Source organism: Equus quagga, unplaced genomic scaffold (assembly GCF_021613505.1).
Source record: "Equus quagga isolate Etosha38 unplaced genomic scaffold, UCLA_HA_Equagga_1.0 153_RagTag, whole genome shotgun sequence".
Taxonomy (NCBI): domain Eukaryota; kingdom Metazoa; phylum Chordata; class Mammalia; order Perissodactyla; family Equidae; genus Equus; species Equus quagga.
The window spans coordinates 4,013,415-4,036,866 of NW_025796915.1; the positions used below are offsets into that span (position 1 = coordinate 4,013,415).

Below are 23,452 nucleotides of genomic sequence, written 5' to 3' on the forward strand. Positions count from 1 at the left end.
GCCCGACCAGACAGTTATTTCTCATATAAGCTCTTTCCTTGGATGGATAAGAATTATAATTGCACTAGGCTCAAACATTTATCTGCTTCTGATTTGAATGCAGAAAATTAAGATAAATCCCTTAGCTGACAAAGCATATCAAGTGCAGAGAGTAAGGTTCAGGTGTTTCAGAGGACCTTTAGTAAAACATGTTAAAGTAAAATCAAACTGCAGGGAAACTGCAGTACACACAAATCCAAAAGCATTTCCGACATGAATACACAAATGAGTAAAGAGTTCTCATTACCTGTAAGTAGAGTAACCCTAAAGTTGTAAGAAGTTCTGTATTTTCTGGTGAGAACCTGCAACACAGAGATCAACAGAGAAGATGCTCAGAGGGAGATAAGACGTGCAGGCGAGACACTGAGACATGTGCATAGTCATGTGCCCACCTGCAACACTTGAGAGACACTATTGCTCCTCCCATTCCCCATGGAAATTCCCAAAGGTGATTTGGGAATTTCCTTCCAAAGTAGGTCATCTTAACTCTGGTTACAGGGAGGACTGCTCAGCAAGAAAGAAATGGGACTTAGACTCCAGACTCCTTTCTCAGGAACTTTTCTTAGGGCCAAAGTCCTAAGAAAGAACTACGGAATATTTTATGTGACTGTCCTGAGTACACCGATAGAATTAAAGAACAGTGCTTTATAAACCAAGTCAATCTAGAAGACACAGTGTTAGCCAGTTCCCTCTTATGGGATTTCTTTTTTTTTCTGTTCTCCCTGTACTCACAATGCCAGCCAGCATAATTTTTTGCACAATTTAGGATCCCAAGGGCCCTAACACTCTGATTTCCACATTAAAAAGTCATACTAAATAGCCAAACTAAACAACAGAAGGAAGTCACATACCAGCTCTAAGAAAGAAGTGGCCATTGGCTTTGGGGAGTAAACGCTGGTGTAAGTAAAAGAATATCTGCTTTCCAATCCCTCACTGTATTTGTCTTTGTCACAAAACCAAAGCAACACTGAGCTGAGATGATCTGACTATAGGATCATGAGACAGTTTCAACAGTGAAAACGCTAAAAGGTAAGGAACCATGTTTCCTGCTTCTAAGAAACGAGGTAGGGCACTGGTTACCTATGGGGAGACCAGAACCAAATGGTCAAAGCCCCAGCCAAGGAAGGCCTGAGCTGGCCAAACAGAGCTTACTCAGTTCAACTGAGTGTTTGTCCTTCACTCTGCCACAATAAACATCCATTTTGATCACCTCTCTCCCTCAAACCATGTAAGTAACTTCCATGATTCTGGCAGAATCCATCACTCCACCAAAACATGACTACTAATCTCTAAAGCTGTGGGTCATAAACAATGGTCTCTACATTCTCAGTGAGGCTCCAGATGCTCAACTGTCCCCTTTTCTCCCCTGGGAAATTTAGTGACTTAAATCCTTGACCAGACACTGGAATAATGTCACCCTTCAGATTTATGTGAGCTAATCTCAAAGAGCCAACTTCTACAAGGCAGGAGTCAGGGATCAAAGCTTCCACTCAGCACCACAGAAGCTTAAAATACACTACATGGGCCCCTTCCTACTTGTCCATATAAACTTAGCCACTTGATGACAAAAAGTAGCTTAATAAACCAAGGGATTTTTGTCTTTTTAGACAGAAAATGTGGTAGAAGAAAATTGAGAAAGCAGTGTTATGATGGATATAACCAGAAAAGTTACTACCAGAGAAGAAGACAAAGGTAATTAACAAATTAACAGAAATCTAAGTTTAGTTCAGAGTCTAATTATCAAGAATAAAAGACTCTGTGACCTGAACCATAGACTAGGCATTATGGTAAGTGACCAAACAAATGAGACACTACAGTATTTTGCTACAGCTATCCCACTATAACAAACAAGACAAGACCCTATATAGAAAAGACAAGATAGCATGTGTCCCAAGAGAGGAAACATGGAACACCATTCTGGGAAAGCCATCAGTTCCATTATCAACATGGGTTTTGCCTACCCTAATGATGTTTTAAAAGACAAGATATTGGTCTCATGCTAATAAGGCCAGATGTTTATTACCAAATCAGGAGATTTATGTCCTTAATATCTCTGAAAATACAAGATCTGCTATAAAATAGTTTAAAACCACAATGGCAGACTGCCAGCTGACTCCAAAATCTATTCTCTCCTTCCTCCTAAGCACATGTATGCCCACCTTTCTTGCAGCTAAGTGTGACCACCTAACTAAGTTTGAACCATAAAATGTGAGCAGGAACAATGTTTGCAACTTCTAGGCCATTTAAAAGTTACTACCAGCTGCTTATTCAGTACTTAGTGTCCTGTACCACATCCCCCCACCACAGCCTGGAACATGGATGCTACAGTAATTATGTATGCTACCTTCAACCATGCAGGTGAAGACAACAACCTAAGGAAGGGTGAGTTAATAAGGAAGGGACCTGGATCCCTGACTGATCTTGTGGAGCAGAGCTGCCCAGCTGCGCTAGACCAGCCATAGCAAGAGGTGAGAAAGAAATGCAAGTCTTCCTTATTTAAGCCGTTGGGAGCTGCTTTTTTTTTTTTAGCTGGGAAAGATTCTCCCTGAGCTAACATCTATTGCCAATCTTCCTCTCTTTTTTTTTCTCCCCAAAGCCCCAGTACACAGTTGTATATTCTAGTTGTAAGTCCTTCTAGTTCTTCTATGTGAGCCACCACTACATAGACAGACAAGTGGTGTGGTTCCGTGCCTGGGAACTGAACCCGGACCACCGAAATGGAGCACACTGAACTTTAACCACTAGACCATCAGGAATGGCTCTAAGTCATCAGGAGCTCTTAACCTTAGCTTAACATTTACTCTAACTCATACGACTAGTAATCAGTCACATATACTCTGTCTTGGGCTTGGGAGTTCATATGTCTGCTCCCATTCTATTTAGTTTCTTGTTGCTCTAAAGGAAACAGACACACTTACTCCACTGCTTTCTTGTAGATTTCAATGGCCTTGTCCAAGTCTCCCTCCAGCAAGTGGATCTTCCCCAGCATTATGTAAGTCAGATCATGCCTGTTAAGATGTAGGGCGTTGTGCAACTGGTCTTGTGCCTAACAAAATTGATGGAGTAAAAAGAACCAAATCACTACCATGGAAGGGCAATGGCTTTGTATGGCCAATGTAAAGGCAGCTCCTGCTGTACTAATGTAGGAACATCCCATTTCAGCAAACAGCCCCCACTACCCGAGAAACTAAAACATACCAAAACTGTGTTTGTTGACCAGACAGCTGGTAACATGGGGTATCTATCTCTGGAGTCACTTGGGAGAGTTTATACAAGATGGTTAATCTTTTTGAGTGCTTCCTGCTTCTTGATATCCATACCCATAACTCATACTTCATAAGTCAAAAGGGACATCATAGTACAGCATACAGTAGGACAGCCATGAACTCACTCCCGCTGCACCGCTGACCAACTGCACAACCTTCCCAGGATGGACCTCATCTTCCTCACCAGTATTCTGATGAATGAATGAACGGATTGTTTTCATTTATTCACTCAACATGTGTTCACTGCCTGTTGTTCTAGGTGCTAGGTATACTAGAGCTAACAAAACAAGCTACTTGCTCTGAAAGAGCTTAAATCCCAGTAGACGATCAAAAGGGCTTCATTTACAGAACGAGTATTTACATAAATGCCAAGTACTGTATTTGCTCTGATAGCTTTACAGTAAAATCTAAATACGTCTGACCAAAGACCAATCCACCCTCTCCCTTAGTTCTGAATAATCCTGTGAATAGAAATATACTTGCTTGGAAGATCCTCTAAAAAGGAAAACCTCATTACCAAGTATATAACACCATAGATCTGCCCAGAAAACCTAAGGGATGCACTAAATATATATATTTTATCTACATATAATAGTTATTTATTACATATCTCACAGGAGAAAAAGTTATTTCACACCTCAGCTGCTGATGTATAGATTTTTTTTCACACCCCTGAGGGATAGATTAGGTTGCATCAGTTTGCAAACTGACCCAAGTTAAACATTGTCAAATGGGTATTAACCAAATCAGATTCTCAGTCCTGTCGGCATTGGAGAAAGGAGAATAAAACTTGACAAATCAGCTTTATGAAGGAAACTCTACCCAACCCCACTGTGGTTAATTTTCAGAGCTCTCAATAATTTAGTTATCCCTCAATTAAGATACATAAATTTTTGTCTTTATCTGAGTATCAAGGTAAGCTCAAATGTTTCATCTGATATAAGAGCTTTAGAGCCTATAGCTTACTCACAATGAAATATAAATCCTCATGTGGAAAATAACCTTAAGAACTGAAACTCTCAGAAATCAGATCCACTTAAAACCTAAACTTGATTTCCAATGACCTTAAAAACTAAAATCACTTGCCATCAGAGCATAAGATAGTTCACATGGTCATGATTACACTTTTAAGACTTAAGGGTCCACTTTTTGATATCTAAGTTTTACTGAATATTGTTTCTATACTAAAAATTAAACTGGGGGTAGAGAAAAGAGAGGAGAAAAGCAATTAGAATGCAATTCCCTCATAATATTTCTAGAATTTATTATTTTCTTGTTAAAAGCAGAAAAAAAACTTGGATAATGACAAATGAGAATAAAAATGGAGATAAATGTACAGTTTGCCCTCTGCATCATGAAATATGTTTGTGATGTGCGGTTGGTTAAATCTGCAGATGCAGAACCCAAGAATATGGAGGGCCAACTAAGACACTTGAGCATCTGCATTTTTTTGTATCCTCAGAGAGTTCTGGAACCAACCCTCTACGGATACCAAAGGATGAGTGAAACGGCACTTTCAATTTTTACTTCCAAAAATCTCTGCACTAGGAATAATACAAAATGAGCAATGGCACCTCTGTAACAACTGTACCCTCAGTGAAATCCCCAGCCAACCACTCAATCGCCACGACCATTTCTATGAATTACCTTGTTGAACTGTTTCAGATAAATGTAGCAAACTCCCAGGTTATGACAGATCTCCTGCAAACAAAAGAAAGGAAAACAGCCTAGGTACAAATTCCACAGTAAGCATTAGAGTGAAATAATAGGCACCTATCTAGAGGTTGTTATTGTTCAGCAACATTTAAACTTTAAAACGTGCATGACGGTTAATCTTTTACTAGATTTGATACTCAAATATAGTCATGCCTCCCTTAACAATGGGGATACAATCTGAGATATGCATCCTTAACTGATTTTGTCATTGTGAGAACGTCACAGAGTATACTTACATAAACCTGAATGGTATAGCCTACTACACACCTAGGCTATGTGGTACTAATCTCATGGGACCAGTTGAATACGTGGTCCATCCTTGACTGAACCGTCGTTATGTGGTGCTTGACTACATATTTAATTCTTCAAAATGCGTCAATATAAAAAAAACTACAGCTTATAGGAGATAAAAGCAGAATAAACAGGTGATCTTCCTGAGTCTATGTGGTACCTTGGGGTGCATACCTGGCCCATCCCCATATCTTTTTTCTCTAAGAGCTGCCCACTGCCCACACCCTCTGTGCCCTCTTCTGAGAAGAGACTACCCACAGCACCTGCTCCACCCCAAAGGGATACGTATATATGTGTCAATCAGATTCCTTTCCCTAGGAATCTAGAATTCACTAGGTGATGTGGACTTGGGGACTGACAGTGTCATCTGAAGTCCACTATTACGGAATATATGCAATTGGAGCCAATCTGCCAAAGTCTACAGCAGAGGTCAGCAAACTAAGGCCCTGAGCCAAATCCATCCTCTGCCTTTTTTGTAAATAAAGTCTTATTGGAACACAGCCACAACCACTGATGGATTGTCTATGGCTCTTTTACACTAGAACTTCAGGTTAAGTAGTTGCAACAGTATATGAGGCCACAAAACTTAAAATATTTACCAACCGGCCCATTACAAAAAAGTTTGCCAACTCTTGATCTACAGAAAGGAAAAACGAAGCACAAATGCAGAGCAGCTACCTTGGTAGCTGACAGCTTCCCAGTTCTAGTTCACTGCAAGATGAACTTGTATTTCCTGACCTCAAGTTTTAAAGAATATCTCAAATTCCCTTGGACTAAATCTCCCTTTAAGGTAGTTTTAGAGAAAGGAAAAAGCGAGGGTGAGGAAACTGCTCTTGGAAAACAGAGAGAGCCTTCTTGTTAGTAGTGGAGAGATGTGGAAGCACATTCAGACCCAGAAGTATCCCTGGCTGAAGAAACATGGAGCCCAAGGCTCAGAGACAACAACTGATTTAATGTCTTCCAAGTCTCCTAAAATAACAATGACAACAAAAGAGCGATCACTCATTAACTACTTCACATCAGTCTCTATGCTAGATGTTTTTCATATATATTAATTTTCCCAGCAAATCTGCAACATAGGTATAACAATTCTGATTTTAGAGAAAAAAAATTAAAGCTCACAGAGGTTAAGTAGTTTGCCTAACTTAAGACAGAAAGTGTGAGCAGCACTGGGATTTTTTTTTTTTTTTTAAGTCTAAATCTTAAGGAGAATTTCAACCATATATAAATACAGACAGAAGCACCATGTACTAATCATTCTGTCCCAAGAACCATCCAATCCATATTCCCATCTATCACACTACTTTTGTAGGCAAATACCAGATAGCCTAACATTTCATCCACAAATATTCCCGTATGTATTTCTAAAGGATAAGGTCTTTTTAACTTATAATATCATTATCATACTCAAAATTAATATCTGCTTAATATCAGATATTAAATCATGTTGAAATTCCTGATAGTCTCATAAATGTCTCACATTAAAAATTTTTTCTTCTTAAATAATGACCCAAATAACGTCCACACATTGCAAAACATTGAACTCGGGCCTGCCTCCAAAGCTTGTGTACTTTCCACTTACCATCCCATAAGAATGTACACATGGAGCTAGAGAGGGGAGAAATGTAGCCCTACTTGTCCTTTAAATGTTCTGAAAGCTAACTGGCCCTAACTTTTTAAAATCATTTGTCATAGATATTATTTGAGAAGGCAGCAGCAATATGCCTTAAGTAAACTGACAGCAAAGGAAATTTGAAAAGAAAAATAGAACAAATCAGAGTTAAATCCTGTCTTTCATGGGATGAGAGAATCTAGCAGACATCCTGCAAAGGCAGTTGATACAGTGGTAAGATCACAGGCCTACAGTGAGGAATTCTAGATTTGAAGCCAGAATTGTAGCTCTGGTTCTGCCATTACCTCACTGTGTACCCTTGAGCAAGTCATTTCATCTCCCAAAGCCTCAGCTTTCTCACCTCTCAATAGGGGAAATTTTCCCTATTTAACAGAGCTGTTCCAAAAGTCAAATGAGATAATGGCAGGAGGAATTATTATTCCCCTGTTCCAGCCAGACTGTGGAATACTCTGATGAGTCCAATAAAGTAGGCCTACAAGGTTTTCTGCAGGCCACAGGCACTTATGAAGCACACAGGATGTAGAGTGGCCGTTCAGTGAATGACCAACTCTGCTGGTGCCAATGGAATGGTTATCCCTAGTGAGTAACATTAAATGAGCTCTTTCAACCAACTGGATGGAGTAACAGACACTCTCCCTTCTCCCTGTGACCCTGAGCTCTCCTGTTTCACTTCCTCCCTATCTCCCTCTATGAGCTCTTTTCCTCTTCCACTCAGCCCTCCAAAAGTTTTTTCCAGGGTTCCATCTTCAGCTCACTGCAGAGTGATCTCATCCAATTTCATGGTTTTCATTATCACCTTTATGTTGTGGACTCCAAAATGTGTATCTCTAGCCCAGAACACCAGCGTTTCAGATTTCTATAGCTAGCCACGCAATGGACACATCTCAATTCAGATATTCTACCAGAAGCTAAAACTCATCATGTCCATAATCTTCTGAAAGACAGGATTTAACTCTGATTTGTTATCATCAACCTCTCCCAAAACTTGCTTCTCTTTCTTTCTGTATTTCCTATTCTAGTTGATTGTCCCGTAATCCATGAATCCATCTCTGCATATCCAGGGCATAGTCCAGTGCCTGGCACATAGTAGACATTCATTTGTCAAAAGAATGACTAGATGAATGAAAGAGTAAATGAATTTTCCTTTATCTGAGCTTCACTTTCGCCTTTAGTTATAAAATACTCAGTGGCGTAGACAAACATCTCAATCTTCAGACCTATAGAAGAAAAGTGACTGACAAATTGAACACACTTCTAAAATAATACTGCCGTAAGAACTACTGAGAAAATGCATGCTAGTTCTCTGTACTAATCTATCTAATCCTTCAGTCATATATATGTCTTTCCAAGAATCATCAGCTGTGTGAATAAAAACCAACAGCATGGGAAAGAAAAACCAAAATGAAGAGAGGAAGAAAAAGATAATTCTAGAAAGCAGAATAGAAATTCAAATGTCAGAGAAATGAAGAGGCTATTTGCAAGAAGAGAAAAGACAAAGTTCTTGGAAATTAAAAACATAATTACTGAAATAAAAAATGTTGAATGGATAGGCTAAATAACAGAATGTGAATAGCTAAAAACAAAAATGATGATCTGGAAGATACGATTAAGGAAATGTCCCTGAATGTACAGCAAAAAGACAAGAACTGGAAAATATGAGAGGCAAGTTAAGAAACATACAGAACAAGAAGAGAACACGTCTAATAGAGTGGAAACCAGTGTGGCAGATGCTGCTAGTTAATATCTACTCTCCTCATTTTCCTTACTAACAGAATTCTAGTTTTGTTGAGAATGGAAATGTGTCCAACTTAAAAACTACATTTCCTGGCATTCCTTACAAAAAGGGTAGTTGATATGACATAAGCAGAAGTTTGCTGGGGACTTCTGGAAAAGTTACACTTTCCTAATACAGGTGATGTCTTTTTCTCTTTGTAGTTTCTCCCTGCCTAGAATGATGATGTGATGTTAGAGCTGCAGCAGATATCTTGTAACCATGAAGAAAAAGCCTCAGCCTTAACATCCTTCAGTCACCAAATCAATGCCAGCAACTACTTACCTGGACTTCTCCTTTCATGAGAAAACAAATAAACCCCTAATTTGTAAAGCCAATGTTTAGTCAAATCTTTTCTTGCAGTTACACACAATCCCTAACTGATCCAAGGAGACAGTGGAGGGGGAAAAAACAATTAAAGAACTACTCAAAGAAAATTTCCCTTACACAAAGAAAGGCAAAGGTCTTCAGAGTGAAAGAGCCAACTGAGTGTTCACAGATGAGGGGAAAAAAGAAAAGGAAGACATCTAGACAACTATGACTGACATTTCAGAACTCTCATGATAAAGAGAAAATCTTCAAAGCTTCTAGAGGTGAAAGTGGGGTAATCAACAAGAATCAGACTGGCAGCAGACTGCTCATCAGCAACACTGATGCCACAAACATGCAGCAATGTCTGCTAAGTTATGAAGAAAGAGGATTTTTGATCTTATACCTAACCAAATGGTCAGTTAAGTGTGTGGACAAAATAAAGACATTTTTGGCATGGAAGAATTCATAATAACAACAAAAGACAGCCATATGAGAAATGGAACAATTACCATATTATTAACAACAAAAAACTTCAAGCTCCCTACTTACCCAATCTTTCTGGTTAAGTTTAGCTGCTTCACTGTATACTTCAATGGCAGCTTTATGTTTTCCCAAAAGAAACCTGTGGAAGAAATACATTTTCTGTAATTATCAACTCAAAGCTTTCACAAGACTAACCCCACTAGTCCCACATTTGACTCATGTTCCATCCAGCTGAGAATTCTGGAAGCCTCTTCCCTATGAGCTGGTTTGGCCAGTAAGGCTGCTCTATTCCATGAGCAGAAGCTCTCCTGGTAGTGACAGCATTGGTAGCTGTTCCAAGGCCTTGGTCCCATTCTACACCAATTTTACTCAGTCTTCTGTAATTTATCTTCTGCAATGTACTACAAACGTAGACCAAAAAAGAAACAAGCTAAATAATACGCCATGTAAAGTAAGAGCTGCCATCATTTATCATCATCACTGTTAGAGACATGCCCTTCTCTTCCAAGCCTAAGTCTCTTTCCTTGATAGTGGATCATGATTCTGGAGAGACAGGAGAAAACTGGGCTCTATGCAAAGACAGTGCAACTATCAATGACAATGTAGGTCAGAAAGTGGGGATGGGAACCCCATGGAATACTTTACTGCTCTGGCATAGTAAAGCTATTACTGTACCTAACAGCTAAGACTTTGATGGTTGCTTACATCCAGGAACCTTCAGGTCATTTGTTTAACAAACTTTTCTTAAAAACCTACTATGTCAAGTATTATGCTAAGTCTTGGAATAGTATATGAGAAAAATTCCATGGGCTGCCCATGAGATTAGGGGACTGAGGGCACCAGATGTCACTACAGACAGTCCCCAACTTAACAATGGTTTGACTTAAAATTTTTCAACTTTACCATGGTGCAAAAGCAATATGCATTCAGTGGAAATCCTACTTCAAATTTTGAATTTTGATCTTGTCCCAGGCTAGCGATATGTGGTACAATACTCTCTCACGATGCAAGACAGCAGCAGCCAGCCACAGCTCCCAGTCAGCCATGCGATCATGAGGGTAAACAACCAATATGCTTCTGTCCCCATACAACCACTCTGTTTTTCACTTTAAGTACAGTATCCAATAAATTATATGAGATATTCAACACTTCATTATAAAATAGGCTTTGTGTTAGGTGATTGTGCCCAACTGTAGGCTAATGTAAATGTTCTGAACACGTTTAAGGTAGGCTAGGCTAAAATATGATGTTCAGTAGGTTAGGTGTATTAAATGCATTTCCCACTTTCGATATTTTCAACTTATAATAGGTTTACCAGAACATAAACCCATCATAAATCAAGGAAGATATATATTTATAAGATAAACAGTATCAGTGTTCCCCCATCAAACTAGCATATACAGTGTTTGAAATACTCAGTTCCTTTACACTAGTTATCTCATTTTCTCAAATTTCAAAATTAATCCATACTGTTCAAAGTGAATCCCATTATACGTACTAAGCAACTCTCCCTCTGTGTATCAGGCTGATCAGGCTGCCAGAAGCAGCTTCTGTCTGAGAATGCACTTTACATTTTTCTCTTTGAGTACCCCAGGGCCTCCAGGCTGCTGATACTCACAAAGATCTGGCCACCTGCTTGAGGTTATCAGCACACTGAGGGCTGAGAACAGCACACGTCTGAAAGAGTTCTAGAGATTCTTGGATATTTCCTTCCAGGCGAAATATCAATGCTGCCAAGAAATAGAAAACGTAGAAAATAAAATCACATTCTTGGAAGAATGGAACCTGGTAGCAGAAAAACTGGACAAGAGGGAGGTGGGAAATCATATCAAAGAAATCCTTTGGATAATTATATCTTTAATACAATTAGATATGACTTCAGATTGTTTGAAACAAGTAGCAAAGTAGTTGACAACCTAAAATCTTTTTTAACAAGGTATCTCAAACCTACCTACTCCTCCACTCCCAGCATCTACTATACAGATAATCCAATGCCTTGCAAATTATCCCACAAACTCTTCATAATAAGAACACGCGTGGGCTTCCCTATCAGATGCTCTATTTATCATGATAATTCAGACTTCCACCTGACAGTTTTCAGAGTACATCCAAATGGAGCAGGTGCAATCAACACCCCAAGTCCAACAAGGAGATTCTGACAAAATATGCAGTAATATTTCAGACTTACTTTTCAGTATAGCAACCAATCAAAATCAATAATTTTTCCTAGGCCTAAGTTTTTAGAAGAATTTACATGCTTAAGTATTATGAGGCACTGAAAGTCTAGAACTTGTGATACTGGTAATAAAAGAGCATTTTTTTTCCCATGATGTCCTAGATGTCTCAATATCTTACCAATTATGTCAAAAAATTATATATTAATCTGAAGGCTACAAAGCAATAAGTGGTAAACAAAACCATTCATTTACAGCAAAGAGTCAAAAAGAAAGTTACTTGAAAAACTAAAGATGCTACTTTTGGCACTAAAGAGAAAAATTTAAGTCAGTTGTTCCTATATTTGGTTTCTGATGAATTTCATTTATTCTCTGCTTTATCATATATACCTCTAAGCTTCTCCCCTTCATCCTGACTCATCTTACATAAAATAGACCCTAACCTCCATTCTGAAAAACACTAGCCAGAAACTAAAAAAGAGGTGAAGGACACGAACAAGTTGTTTTTAACAGAGTCATTTCTGAGGTCAAATCCAACATAAGAATTATGTTCCAGGGACGTCAGCAACATGGCAGAGTGGGCTCACCTGGGACTCTCTCCCCTCCAAACTACAACTAAAAGCACCAACTGTTTTCCAACCAAAAAGAAAAAACCCTAATAACAGAAATCATCAAGAGACCCACAGTAGCCAAACAACGCAGGGCAGAGAGGCTGGAGCTGCCCTTGTAGGAGGTGGAACAGGGTAAGAGAGAACTTTGCTCCCTCCCCTGGAGACTGGGATCGCTGCTGCAGGTGACAGCAGGAGCAGGGGAGGGGCCGCACATCTGGAGGATCGTCAAGGACTCCCACAGACCCGTGCAGCAGAAACCCTCTAACAGGGGAAAGCTTTCGCGTGGGGGTACCCCGTCAAGCCAGGACCCTGGGGAACCAGAGAGCCAGCGCTGAACGGCCACCAGGTCTGCGTGCAAGAGAAAGTGCCCGTCCTCCCCCCACCCGCGTGGCATGCCGCCATCGCAGCTGAAGGCAGAGGGCTCAGAACATGTGGCTCTCGACCCCCATCTATTGGCGACAGGCTGTAACTGCAACCGAATAATAGCATCACGCGCAAAAACCGCTCCTCCACCATCTAGCAATTTATAAAAGCTCCAGACCAAAAGGAAAACAATAAAAACGGAGAATTATGTCCTGAGGACTTGGAAATAGGTAAACTAAGTGACAATGAATTCAGAGTAGCTATCATCAAACAACTCAATAAGGTAAAGGGAAATATAGAGAAACAAGTCAATGAGTTCTGGCATTACTTCACAAAAGAGATAGAAACTATAAAGAAGAATCAATCAGAAACACTAGAGAGGAAACATACAATGGATCAGATAAAACAGAATAGATTCCCTGAATGCCTGTGTAGACACCATAGAGGAGCAAATTAGCATAATCAAAGATAGACAGGCTGAATGGCTCCAGAGAGAGGAAGAAAGAGAACTAAGAATTAAAAAAACTAAAGAAAATATCCGAGAAATAGCAGACTCAATGAGAAAATCCAACTTAAGAATTATCGGAATCCATGAGGGTGTGGAAAAGGAAAACGGAGCACAAAGTGTGCTTAACAAAATTATAGAAGAGAACTTCGCAAATCTAGGGATTGAGAGAGAAATGTGAGTGGAGGAAGCTTTCAGATCTCCTAGATTTGTCAATGTAAAAAGACCTACTGCAAGGCATATAGTACTAGATTTGTCAATGTAAAAAGACCTACTGCAAGGCATATAGTACTAAAAATGGCAAAAATGAATGACAAAGAAAGAATTCTCAGGGCAGCAAGGCAGAAGAAGATAACCTACAAAGGAACCCCTATCAGACTTTCAGCGGATTTCTCTACAGAAACCTTACAAGCTAGGAGAGATTGGAATGACATATTCAAAACTTTAAAGGATAAAAATCTTCAGCCAAGAATACTCTATCCAGCAAAAATATTCTTCAGATATGAGGGAGAAATTAAATCTTTTCCAGACAAACAAAAGCTAAGGGACTTTGTAGCCACAAGACCGCCACTATAAGAAATCCTCAAGAAGGCTCTCATACCTGAAACAAGAAAAATAGGGAGAAAGGGGTCACAAATCACAGAGTAGGGAGACAAATAGACAGAATCAGAATAGGATAGCAAATATTCAACTATAGCGTTAGGATAAAGGGAAGGAAATCACCAAAGCAAAGACAATCCTATCACTCTAACCACAAACTCACAAAACAAGTTGGAACAAGAGATGAAAATAATATTTTAGGAGGGGCAGAGGAAAGGGACTGAATCAGTCTAGGCAAAGGAAGTAAGAGACCACCAGAAAATGGACTATGTTATACACAAAATTCTGAATATAAACTTCAGGGTAGCCACTAAACTAAAAAAGAGAACAGAGACACATAACATAAATAAGGAAAAAGCTAAGAAACCCAGCATAAGAAAATGCAGAAGTCAAGGGGTGGGCTAACACACACAGAACGAGAAACAAAGGAAATGCAGGAAGACCAGAAAACGAGTGACAGAATGACAGCATTAAGCCCTCATGCATCAATAATCACCCTCAATGTAAATGGACTGAACTCTCCAATAAAAAGACAAAGAGTGGCAAAATGGATTAAAGAACAAGATCCAACAATTTGTTGCCTCCAGGAAGCACATCTCAGCTCCAAGGACAAACACAGGCTCAGAGTGAAGGGGTAGAAGACAATACTCCAAGCTAATTGCAAACAAAAGAAAGCAGGTGTCGCAATACTTATATCAGACAAAACAGATTTCAGGATAAGGCAGGTAAAGAGAGACACAGAGGGCCAATACATGATGATCAAGAGGACACTTCATCAAGAAGAAATAACACTTATAAATATCTATACACCCAACACAGGAGCACCAAAGTTCAGAATGCAACTATTAACAAACCTAAAAGAAGATATCAAAAATAACACAATAATAGTAGGAGACCTCAGCACTCCACTCACATCAATGGACAGATCATCCAGACAGAAAATCAACAAGGAAACAGTGGAGCTAATGAAAAGCTAAAACAGTTAGACTTAAGAGACATATAGAAGACTTCATCCAAAAACAGCAGAATACACATTCTTCTCAAGTGCGCGTGGAACATTCTCAAGGATAGACCATATGTTGGGAAACAAGGCAAGCCTCTACAAATTTTAAAAAATTAAAATAATAACAAGCATCTTCTCCAATCATAATGCTATAAAGCTAGAAATTAATTACAAGAAAAAAGCTGAGACAGGCACAAGGATGTGGAGACTACACAATACGCTATTGAACAAGCAATGGATCATTGAAGAAATTAAAGAAGAAATCAAAAAATACCTGGAGACAAACGAAAATGATAACATGCCATACCAACTCATATGGGATACAGCAAAAGTGGTATTAAGAGGAAAACTCATCGCAATACAGGCACATCTTAACAAACAAGAAAAATCCCAAATAAGCAATCTTAAACTACACCTAACTGAATTAGAGAAAGAAGAACAAACAAAGCCCAAAGTCAGAAGAAGGAGAGAAATAATAAAAATCAGAGCAGAAATAAATGCTATTGAAATGAAAAAGGCAGTAGAAAGGATCAATGAAACAAAGAGCTGGTTCTTTGAGAAGATAAATAAAACTGACAAACCCCTAGCCAGACTTACAAAGAAAAAAGAGAGAAAGCCCAAATAAACAAAATCAGAAATGAAAGAGGAGAAATAACAACAGACTCTGCAGAAATACAACAGATTATAAGAGAATACTGCGAAAAACTATATGCCAACAAAATGAATAACCTAGAGGAAATGGATAAATTCCTGGACTCCTACAATCTCCCAAAGATCACTCAAGAAAAAGCAGACAATTTGAACAGATCACTCACAAGGAAAGAGATTGAAACAGCAATCAAAAGTATCCCAAAGAACAGAACCCCAGGACCAGATGGCTTTCCTGGGGAATTCTACCAAACTTTCACAGAGGATTTAATACCTATCCTTTTCAAGCTATTCCAAAAAATTAGGGCGGATGGAACACTTCCTAACACATTCTACGAGGCCAACATCGCGCGGACACCAAAGCCTGACAAAGCACGGAAAAGGAGAACTACAGGCCAATATCACTGATGAACATAGATGCAAAAATTCTCAACAAAATTTTGGCAACCCGAATTCAGCAATTCATCGAAAGGATCATAAATCATGATCAAGTGGGATTCATACCAGGGACACAGGGATGGTTCAACATCCGCAAATCAATCAACGTGATACACCACATCAACAAACTGAGGAATAAAAACCACACGATCATCTCAATAGATGCAGAGAAAGCATTTCACAAGATCCAAGAGCCATTCATGATAAAAGCTCTGAACAAAATGGGGCTAGAAGGGAACTACCTCAACATAATAAAGGCCATATATGACAAACCCACAGCCAACATCATACTCAATGGGCAAAAACTGAGCACCATCCCCCTGAAAACAGGAATGAGACAAGGATGCCCTCTATCACCACTCTTATTTAACATAGTACTAGAGGTTTTGACCAGAGCAATTAGGCAAGAAAAAGGAATAAAAGGAATCCAAATAGGGAGGGAAGAAGTGAAATTCTTGCAGTTTGCAGATGACATGATCTTACATACAGAAAACCCCAAAGAATCTATTGGAAAACTTTTAGAAGTAATCAACAACTACAGCAAAGTTGCAGGGTATAAAATCAATTTACATAAATCAGTAGCATTTCTATACTCTAATAACGAACTTACAGAAAAAGAACTCAAGAACACAATACCATTCACAATCACAACAAAAAGAATAAAATACCTTGGGGTGAATTTAACTAAGGAAGTGAAAGATCTATACAATGAAAATTACAAGGCTTTTCTGAAAGAAATGGATGACAACATAAAGAGATGGAAAGACATTCTATGTACATGGAATGGAAGAAGAAACATAGTTAAAATGTCCATTCTATCTAAAGCAATCTACAGATTCAAAGCCATCCCAATCAGAATCCCAATGACATTCTTTACAGAAATAGAATAAAGAATCCTAAAATTCCTATGGGGCAACAAAAGACCAGAATTGCTAAAGCAATCCTGAGAAAGAAGAACAAAGCTGGAGGCATCACAATCCCTGACTTCAAAACATACTACAAAGCTACAGTAATCAAAACAGCATAGTATTGGTACAAAAACAGGTGCACAGATCAATGGAACAGAATTGAAAGCCCAGAAATAAAACCACACATCTACAGACAGCTAATCTTCAACAAAGGAGCTGAGGGCATACAATGGAGAAAAGAAAGTCTTTTCAACAAATGGTGCTGGGAAAACTGGACAGCCATGTGTAAAAGAATGAACATTGACCATTCTTTCTCACCATTCACCAAAATAAACTCAAAATGGATCAAAGACCTAAAGGTGAGACCTGAAACCATAAGGCTTCTAGAAGAAAATGTAGGCAGTACACTCTTTGACATCAGTATTAAAAGGATCTTTTCAGACATCACATCTTCTCAGAGAAGGGAAACAATAGAAAGAATAAACAAATGGGACTTCATCAGACTAAAAAGCTTCTTCAAGGTAAAGGAAAACAGGATTGAAACAAAAAAACAGCCCACTAACTGGGAAAAAATATTTGCAAGTCATACATCTGACAAAGGGTTAATGTCCATAATATATAAAGAACTCACACAACTCAACAACAAAAAATCAAACAACCCGATCAAAAAATGGGCAGGAGACATGAACAGACATTTCTCTAAAGAAGATATATAGATGGCCAATAGGCACATAAAAGATGTTCATCATCGCTGATCATCTGGGAAAGGCAAATGAAAACTATACTAAGATATCACCTTACACCCATTAGAATGACAAAAATAACTAAAACAAATAGTAACAAATGTTGGAGAGGTTGTGGAGAAAAAGGAACCCTCATACATTGCTGGTGGGAATGCAAACTGGTGCAGCCACTAAGGAAAACAGTATAGAGATGCCTCAAAAAATTAAAAATAGAACTACCATATCATCCAGCTACCCCACTACTGGGTATCTATCCAAAGAGCTTGAAGTCAGCAATTCCAAAAGTCCCATGCAGCCCAATGTTCACTGCAGCATTATTTACAACAGCCAACATGTGGAAGCAACCTAAGTGCCCATCAACAGATGATTGGATAAAGAAGATGTGGTATATATACACAATGGAATACTACTCAGCCGTAAAAAAGAACAAAATTGTCCCATTTGCAACAACATGGAGGGACCTTGAAGGAATTATGTTAAGTGAAATAAGCCAGATAGAGAAGGACAATCTGTGTATGACTTCACTCATATGAAAAATTTAAAAATGCAGACAAAGAGAACAGATTAGTGGCTACCGGGGGAAAGGTGGGGTAGGGGGTGGGCACAAAGGGTGAAGGGGTGCACTTACAACACGACTGACAAACAATAATGTACAACTGAAATTTCACAAGATTGTAACCTATCATTAACTCAATAAAAATTAAATTAAAAAACAGAATTATGTTCCAGTTTCAAAAAACAATAATACTGAATATGATCTCGTGGAACGTTTATTCAAATTTAAATATTTCATAATTTGTTTGCTCTATTTTCCAGAACCTAGGTAAAATGTGCATTTCTCTACCAAGAAGAGAAGAAATATATGTCTTACCTTGGACATAGATAGCATATTCACATAACCCTTGAGTCTCCTGAAGCTGTTCTTTAATAACAGCCTGGAAGAACAAGAAAAATACTTCTGAGCAGTGGTTAAGTATCTTGAAGTATTTTTAAGAAAAGGTAGACATGGACAAGGAGCATATGTAAGAAATCTCGGACACTAATAATTACTAATAAAGTAGTTTATTCAGAATTTTTTTTTAAATCTCAATTCTCATTATGATTACTTATTCTAGAACAGGGGTCAGCAAACTTCAGCCCACAGGCCAAATCTGACCCACAAAGCCTATTTTTGTACAGCTCTCAAGCTAAGAGTGGTTTTTATATTTTAAAGGGTTATAAAAAAAATAAGAGAAGATAAAGAATATGAGACAGAGACCATTTGTGGCCTGTAAAGCCTAAAATATTTACCATCTGGCTCCATATAGAAAAAGTTTGCTAACTCCTATCTAGAATCTAACTAGGCAAGCTAAGAAAAATATGAAAAGATTCCCAAGCATCATTGTAGATGCTAAGGGCTCTCTGAAGAAGAAAATATAGGCTCTACCTTTCTACTATGCTGGGCTAAGCCCAGGATGTTATAGGAGTTCAGACGAGAAGCAACTGATTCTAACTTGGAGAATCGGGGAAAGCTTTTCAGAGTAAACAGTTTCAAATATTCTGTTGGCAAGGGGTGGAGAAGGTGAGGTGGTCAAGAGACCAAAGAAAGAAGGACTTCAAATGCCATGCTAAAAAGGTTGAGAGCAATGGGAAAATCTTGGTAAGGTTTATGCAGGAAGTAACCTGAATCTATCTGCTCTAGAAAAATTATTTTTGGAGCATTGTTGAAAACAGATGGAAAGGAGGCAAGATTAGAGGCAAGGCTGGTATAAGAACTCTTGTGGTAGTTTAAATAAAAATGATGGGATTAACTAAGGCATGGAGAGGGAGAAAAGTGGATAATTTCGAGAGATAGTAAGAGAAGATCTCCAGAACTTGATGATTATCTATATACTATTAGGGAAAGTGGGTCAGGGGATTCCGACACAAACACTGGGGAAATGATGGTACCTATCCCTGAGACAGGAACAGGAAAAGGAATAGGTTTGGAAGTAAGCAGATAAATTCAGCTACAGAAAAGTTGAATTTGAAATACCTGTGAAGCATTCAGTAAGTATCAGATTGGTCTGAAGATCAGGAGAAAGTGTGTGGAATGATCAGAGAAAGGGGTCAAGGATAGGACTTAGAAACAGCCCCAAATGTTAAGAAATAGGCAGTGGAAGAGAAGCCAAAATAACAAAACAGAGAAAGTGGTCAAACAAAGGAAAAAGGAAACAAGAAAAGGATAATATCAGAGAAGGGAAGAAGGAAACCTTTCAAGATTCAAACTGGTACTGCTACTAAACTTTGCTAGTTCTGTGCATTGCCATAGGTACAAATGCCAGGGGTATAAATTTAAAACCACAACCTTAGAAGCATTACAATGCTCTGAATGACAAAAAGACAATACCAAGGATATATTTTGAATGTTAATACTACTGTCTGCCAGCAAGTATGTAACATATATAGTATGTTACCAAAGATGCAAACAGACAGAGAAAGGAAATACAAACGGGTTTTAAATACACAAATGATGATTAAGTTCACTATAATAAGAGAATTTTAAAATAAAACTCAATGAAATACCATTTTTCACCTATCTAGGGATCAAAAAATTAAATACTATGCTGTGTCGAACATCTGCCCCCCCTCCATGAGACCAAGAAGTCCCAGAGAGTGGCTGCTCCTTCAATCTAGTCTTGAAATGAGAAGACACATGAAACACACCTGAACCTGACCGACAGCCTGTAGTCAAACCTAGCCAACCCACAGCCAATCTGAAGGCCCATGAGCAATAAACAAACGTCTGTTGTTGGAGGCCACTGAGATTTTGAGGTTGTTTGTTAAGCAGCAGTATCATAGCAAAAGCTAACCAATACACAAAGTGTGGGGAAACAGGAATTCCATACATTATTAGTGGGACATGAACTCCCACAGACACTGTTAGTTGCCTAACCAAAGCCTGCTTCTTATTTTCTCTATCATTGCAATCTCTTACCTTGCATGCTTCATAATCCTTCCGGATATAGTGGAGATGTATCAACCAGTTCTGCTTCTCCAAAATAGGAAACTCTGGAGCTGGGTAGCACATTTTGACAAAATAAACAACATAGTCATTGTTAGATTTTCTCCTTTAGCAGTGTCCTCATGCCTAAACTATCCACAAGCATATTGCCATTATTACATCAAATTCTTCATGCTGCTGATTATAAGAATATAGTGCATCAAAAATGTATAATTATTATTTGGGGCCGGTTCCGTGGCCAAGTGGTTAAGTTCACGCGCTCCGCTGCGGCGGCCCAGGGTTTGGATCCTGGGTGCGGACATGGCGCCGCTCGTCAGGCCACGCTGAGGCAGCATCCCACATCCCACATCCCACAGCTGGAAGGACCTGCAACTAAGATATACAACTATGTACAGGGGGTGTTTGGGGAGATAGATCAGAAAAAAAAAAAAATTTTTTTTTAAAAAGTATAATTATTAAACTAAAAGATACTTGTCCTACCATTACACATTGAATATATGCTTCTCTTCAGTTTTTATGGCTTATACTGTCAGTTTCTCAAATGATGACCTGGCCTGAAAAAAAAATAAAATCATTCTTTGTTTCTTGTCCTGTCTCTCATCCTAGTTACAGAGATGAATAAGAAGACTTTCTAGAGGATATTTCAGGACTGTTACTAACAAAATCTATATAACATAATGTCACATCTGATAGATCAGAGGACCAAAACTAGTTAAACACAGTCTTAGCAATAGCTCAAAAGTGAAACATTACATTGTTGCCCAGGTTTATGAGAAGTCAACAATGAAAAAAACCTATTTGAGTCAATGAAAATGATTTATGATAGAGAAACCACAAAATAAGCTACTATCCCTTTGAATTCAGAAGTTTAAAATACAAATAAAAATTCATTAAGAAATTATTTTTCTATGGTAACAAGGAGATGGATTCACACCAAGTTCAGAACAGTGGCGACCTCAAGGAAGAGATGAATGGGATCAGAAAAAGATAAAAAAGAGACTTCAATTCTTTAATGTTTTATTTCTCAAAAAAATAAAAAGCTCTAAAAGTATACATGGCTAAATGGTTTTATTTATTAAATCTGGCCAGTGAGTAAATGGGTGTGTGTATTTTTTAAGGCACTTTAATATATGAGATATTCGCTGATTTTTAAAAATGTAAAAGAAAGGGTACAGCAGGGGAAGAGACGGAAATGATTTGTCATCATTTGTGATCATTCTGTTCTAGAACCTTAGGAGATACAACAGAAAATGTAACACTTATATGTCCATAACACAGCAGGAAGGAAAAAAAGCTTACTGTGACCTAGAGTTAATGTTGCCAGAACACAAAAATTAAGAAAGTAATACTACTTACTCCTTCCCAAGAATAGGAAATATCAATGGAATTTGTAAGATGAAATTATGACAGAAAGAATAGGTATGATTTTATATGCTAGAAGGAAGAAAAAAAGATAAAATGTTAAGCAACTGACTCTTCCTCTTCCAATTACCCACATTCTCTGAGTGGGACGCTACCTTTCTTCTAGTCAGCAAGGGCCTATTTCACATTCTTTGATGACTTTTGTTTCCTTCCTTCTCTTTCCGCAGGCCCAATCAATCATCATATCGTAGCCATTCATGTTCTGCCTAACCACTTCCAGAATTAAATTTTCTACTAAAGGCCATACAAATCATCAAGTTTAAAGATGTGTGTGCATGTGTGCGTGTGCATGTAAAGTGAGTAAAGAAATACACCATAATAAATAGTTCTGAGAGAAATAGTTTACTGAGTAATCATGGACCAAGTCTCAATTGTATGGCCTACTCCTCTGTCACCTAACCGCTAGAGTGAGAGAGGAAAAGAGGAGACACTGAACCCCTTGAGTTTATAATATCACTAAGTATCATTGCTTCTACAGTCTAAAAGACAAAATTTATAAAATGAAAATTTGATTCTTGCCTATTATTAAATTCTCACAATAAAAGATAAGTCATTATTTGTGTTCCCTGGGTGAAGAATGGAGAAAATAAATGTTTCAATTTGTAAGGTAGCTTAAGGGCCCAGAGGCTCATGAAACAGAGCCCTAGGGATTAGAAGAAGGCATGGCACCACCAAATCCAAGTGCTTAAATGTCAGTGCACACTCCTGAAGATGTAGTTTGTCTAAAACCTAAAAGAAATTTAGCTTCATCAAAGACTTCAGAAATCACTTCAGGGCCTCATAATTATCCTATTACTAACTGTGATCTTGCAAATTTGCAATTTCCTCGTCTATAGAGCCTCATTCATTCATTCAACGAATATTCACTGAGTGCCTACCCATGTGCCAGGCACTGTTCTAGGCACTGGGAATAGAAAAGTGAACAAAACTGACCCCCTGCTTTCAGGAAGCTTCAGAGGGTTGTAAAAAAGACCTTGTTCCCACACACCCCTTCCACCATCATCAATGAAGACAAGGTAAAGTCTTTCAACTGGTTGTAAAAAGACCTCATGCATATCCCGAGCTCCCACACTGCCCCTTCACCATCACCAAGTGGTGGGGTGAAGGAGGAAGGCTCACAACCTGGCAGCAATATTCCCTTGGCCCTTCTCTTCTCCTACCCTCCTTCTACTCTTTTGTGATATCTATTCTCCCTTCCCCCCTCTAAGGATGCACCAGACTTACATCTTAAACAATTCTATAACTGAATAAACATGCCATCTCAAGAATTCTTCTCCCCATAATTTGCCCTAGGTGCTAAATTCTCTTAGGAATGGCCCTAACTCAAACTTTCACATTAAACTTTGATTACTGCTAGGGTACAGCATCCTGGATATATGAAGGCTGAGTAGAAAATTACTGTGCTTTGAATTTCTAGTTGAAAACTTTTCTAAAATGACTAAGGCTTTTGTATGTACACTATAAACAAACCCTTCTTCAGTAAAGGATCTCTTCCAGGACTAGCAGACACGCATACAGACATTTTACATGTAGAATTCCAATC

The 23,452-nt window shown here is 38.5% G+C and overlaps 1 protein-coding gene across 2 annotated transcripts in view; it reads right to left on the reverse strand.

Moving 5' to 3' along the window:
- Positions 1-23,452, reverse strand: part of LOC124233093 (Bardet-Biedl syndrome 4 protein-like) — a 188,414-nt gene that overhangs the window by 6,840 nt on the left and 158,122 nt on the right. For both annotated transcript variants that reach the window (XM_046650201.1, XM_046650202.1), the window contains 7 exons: positions 20,461-20,540; positions 18,376-18,439; positions 11,130-11,241; positions 9,578-9,650; positions 4,953-5,006; positions 2,958-3,085; positions 287-341 (listed from right to left, as the gene is read on the reverse strand). In XM_046650201.1, coding sequence (XP_046506157.1) covers positions 287-341; positions 2,958-3,085; positions 4,953-5,006; positions 9,578-9,650; positions 11,130-11,241; positions 18,376-18,439; positions 20,461-20,540 — 566 coding nt within the window. The remainder of the gene's footprint in view (positions 1-286; positions 342-2,957; positions 3,086-4,952; positions 5,007-9,577; positions 9,651-11,129; positions 11,242-18,375; positions 18,440-20,460; positions 20,541-23,452) is intronic.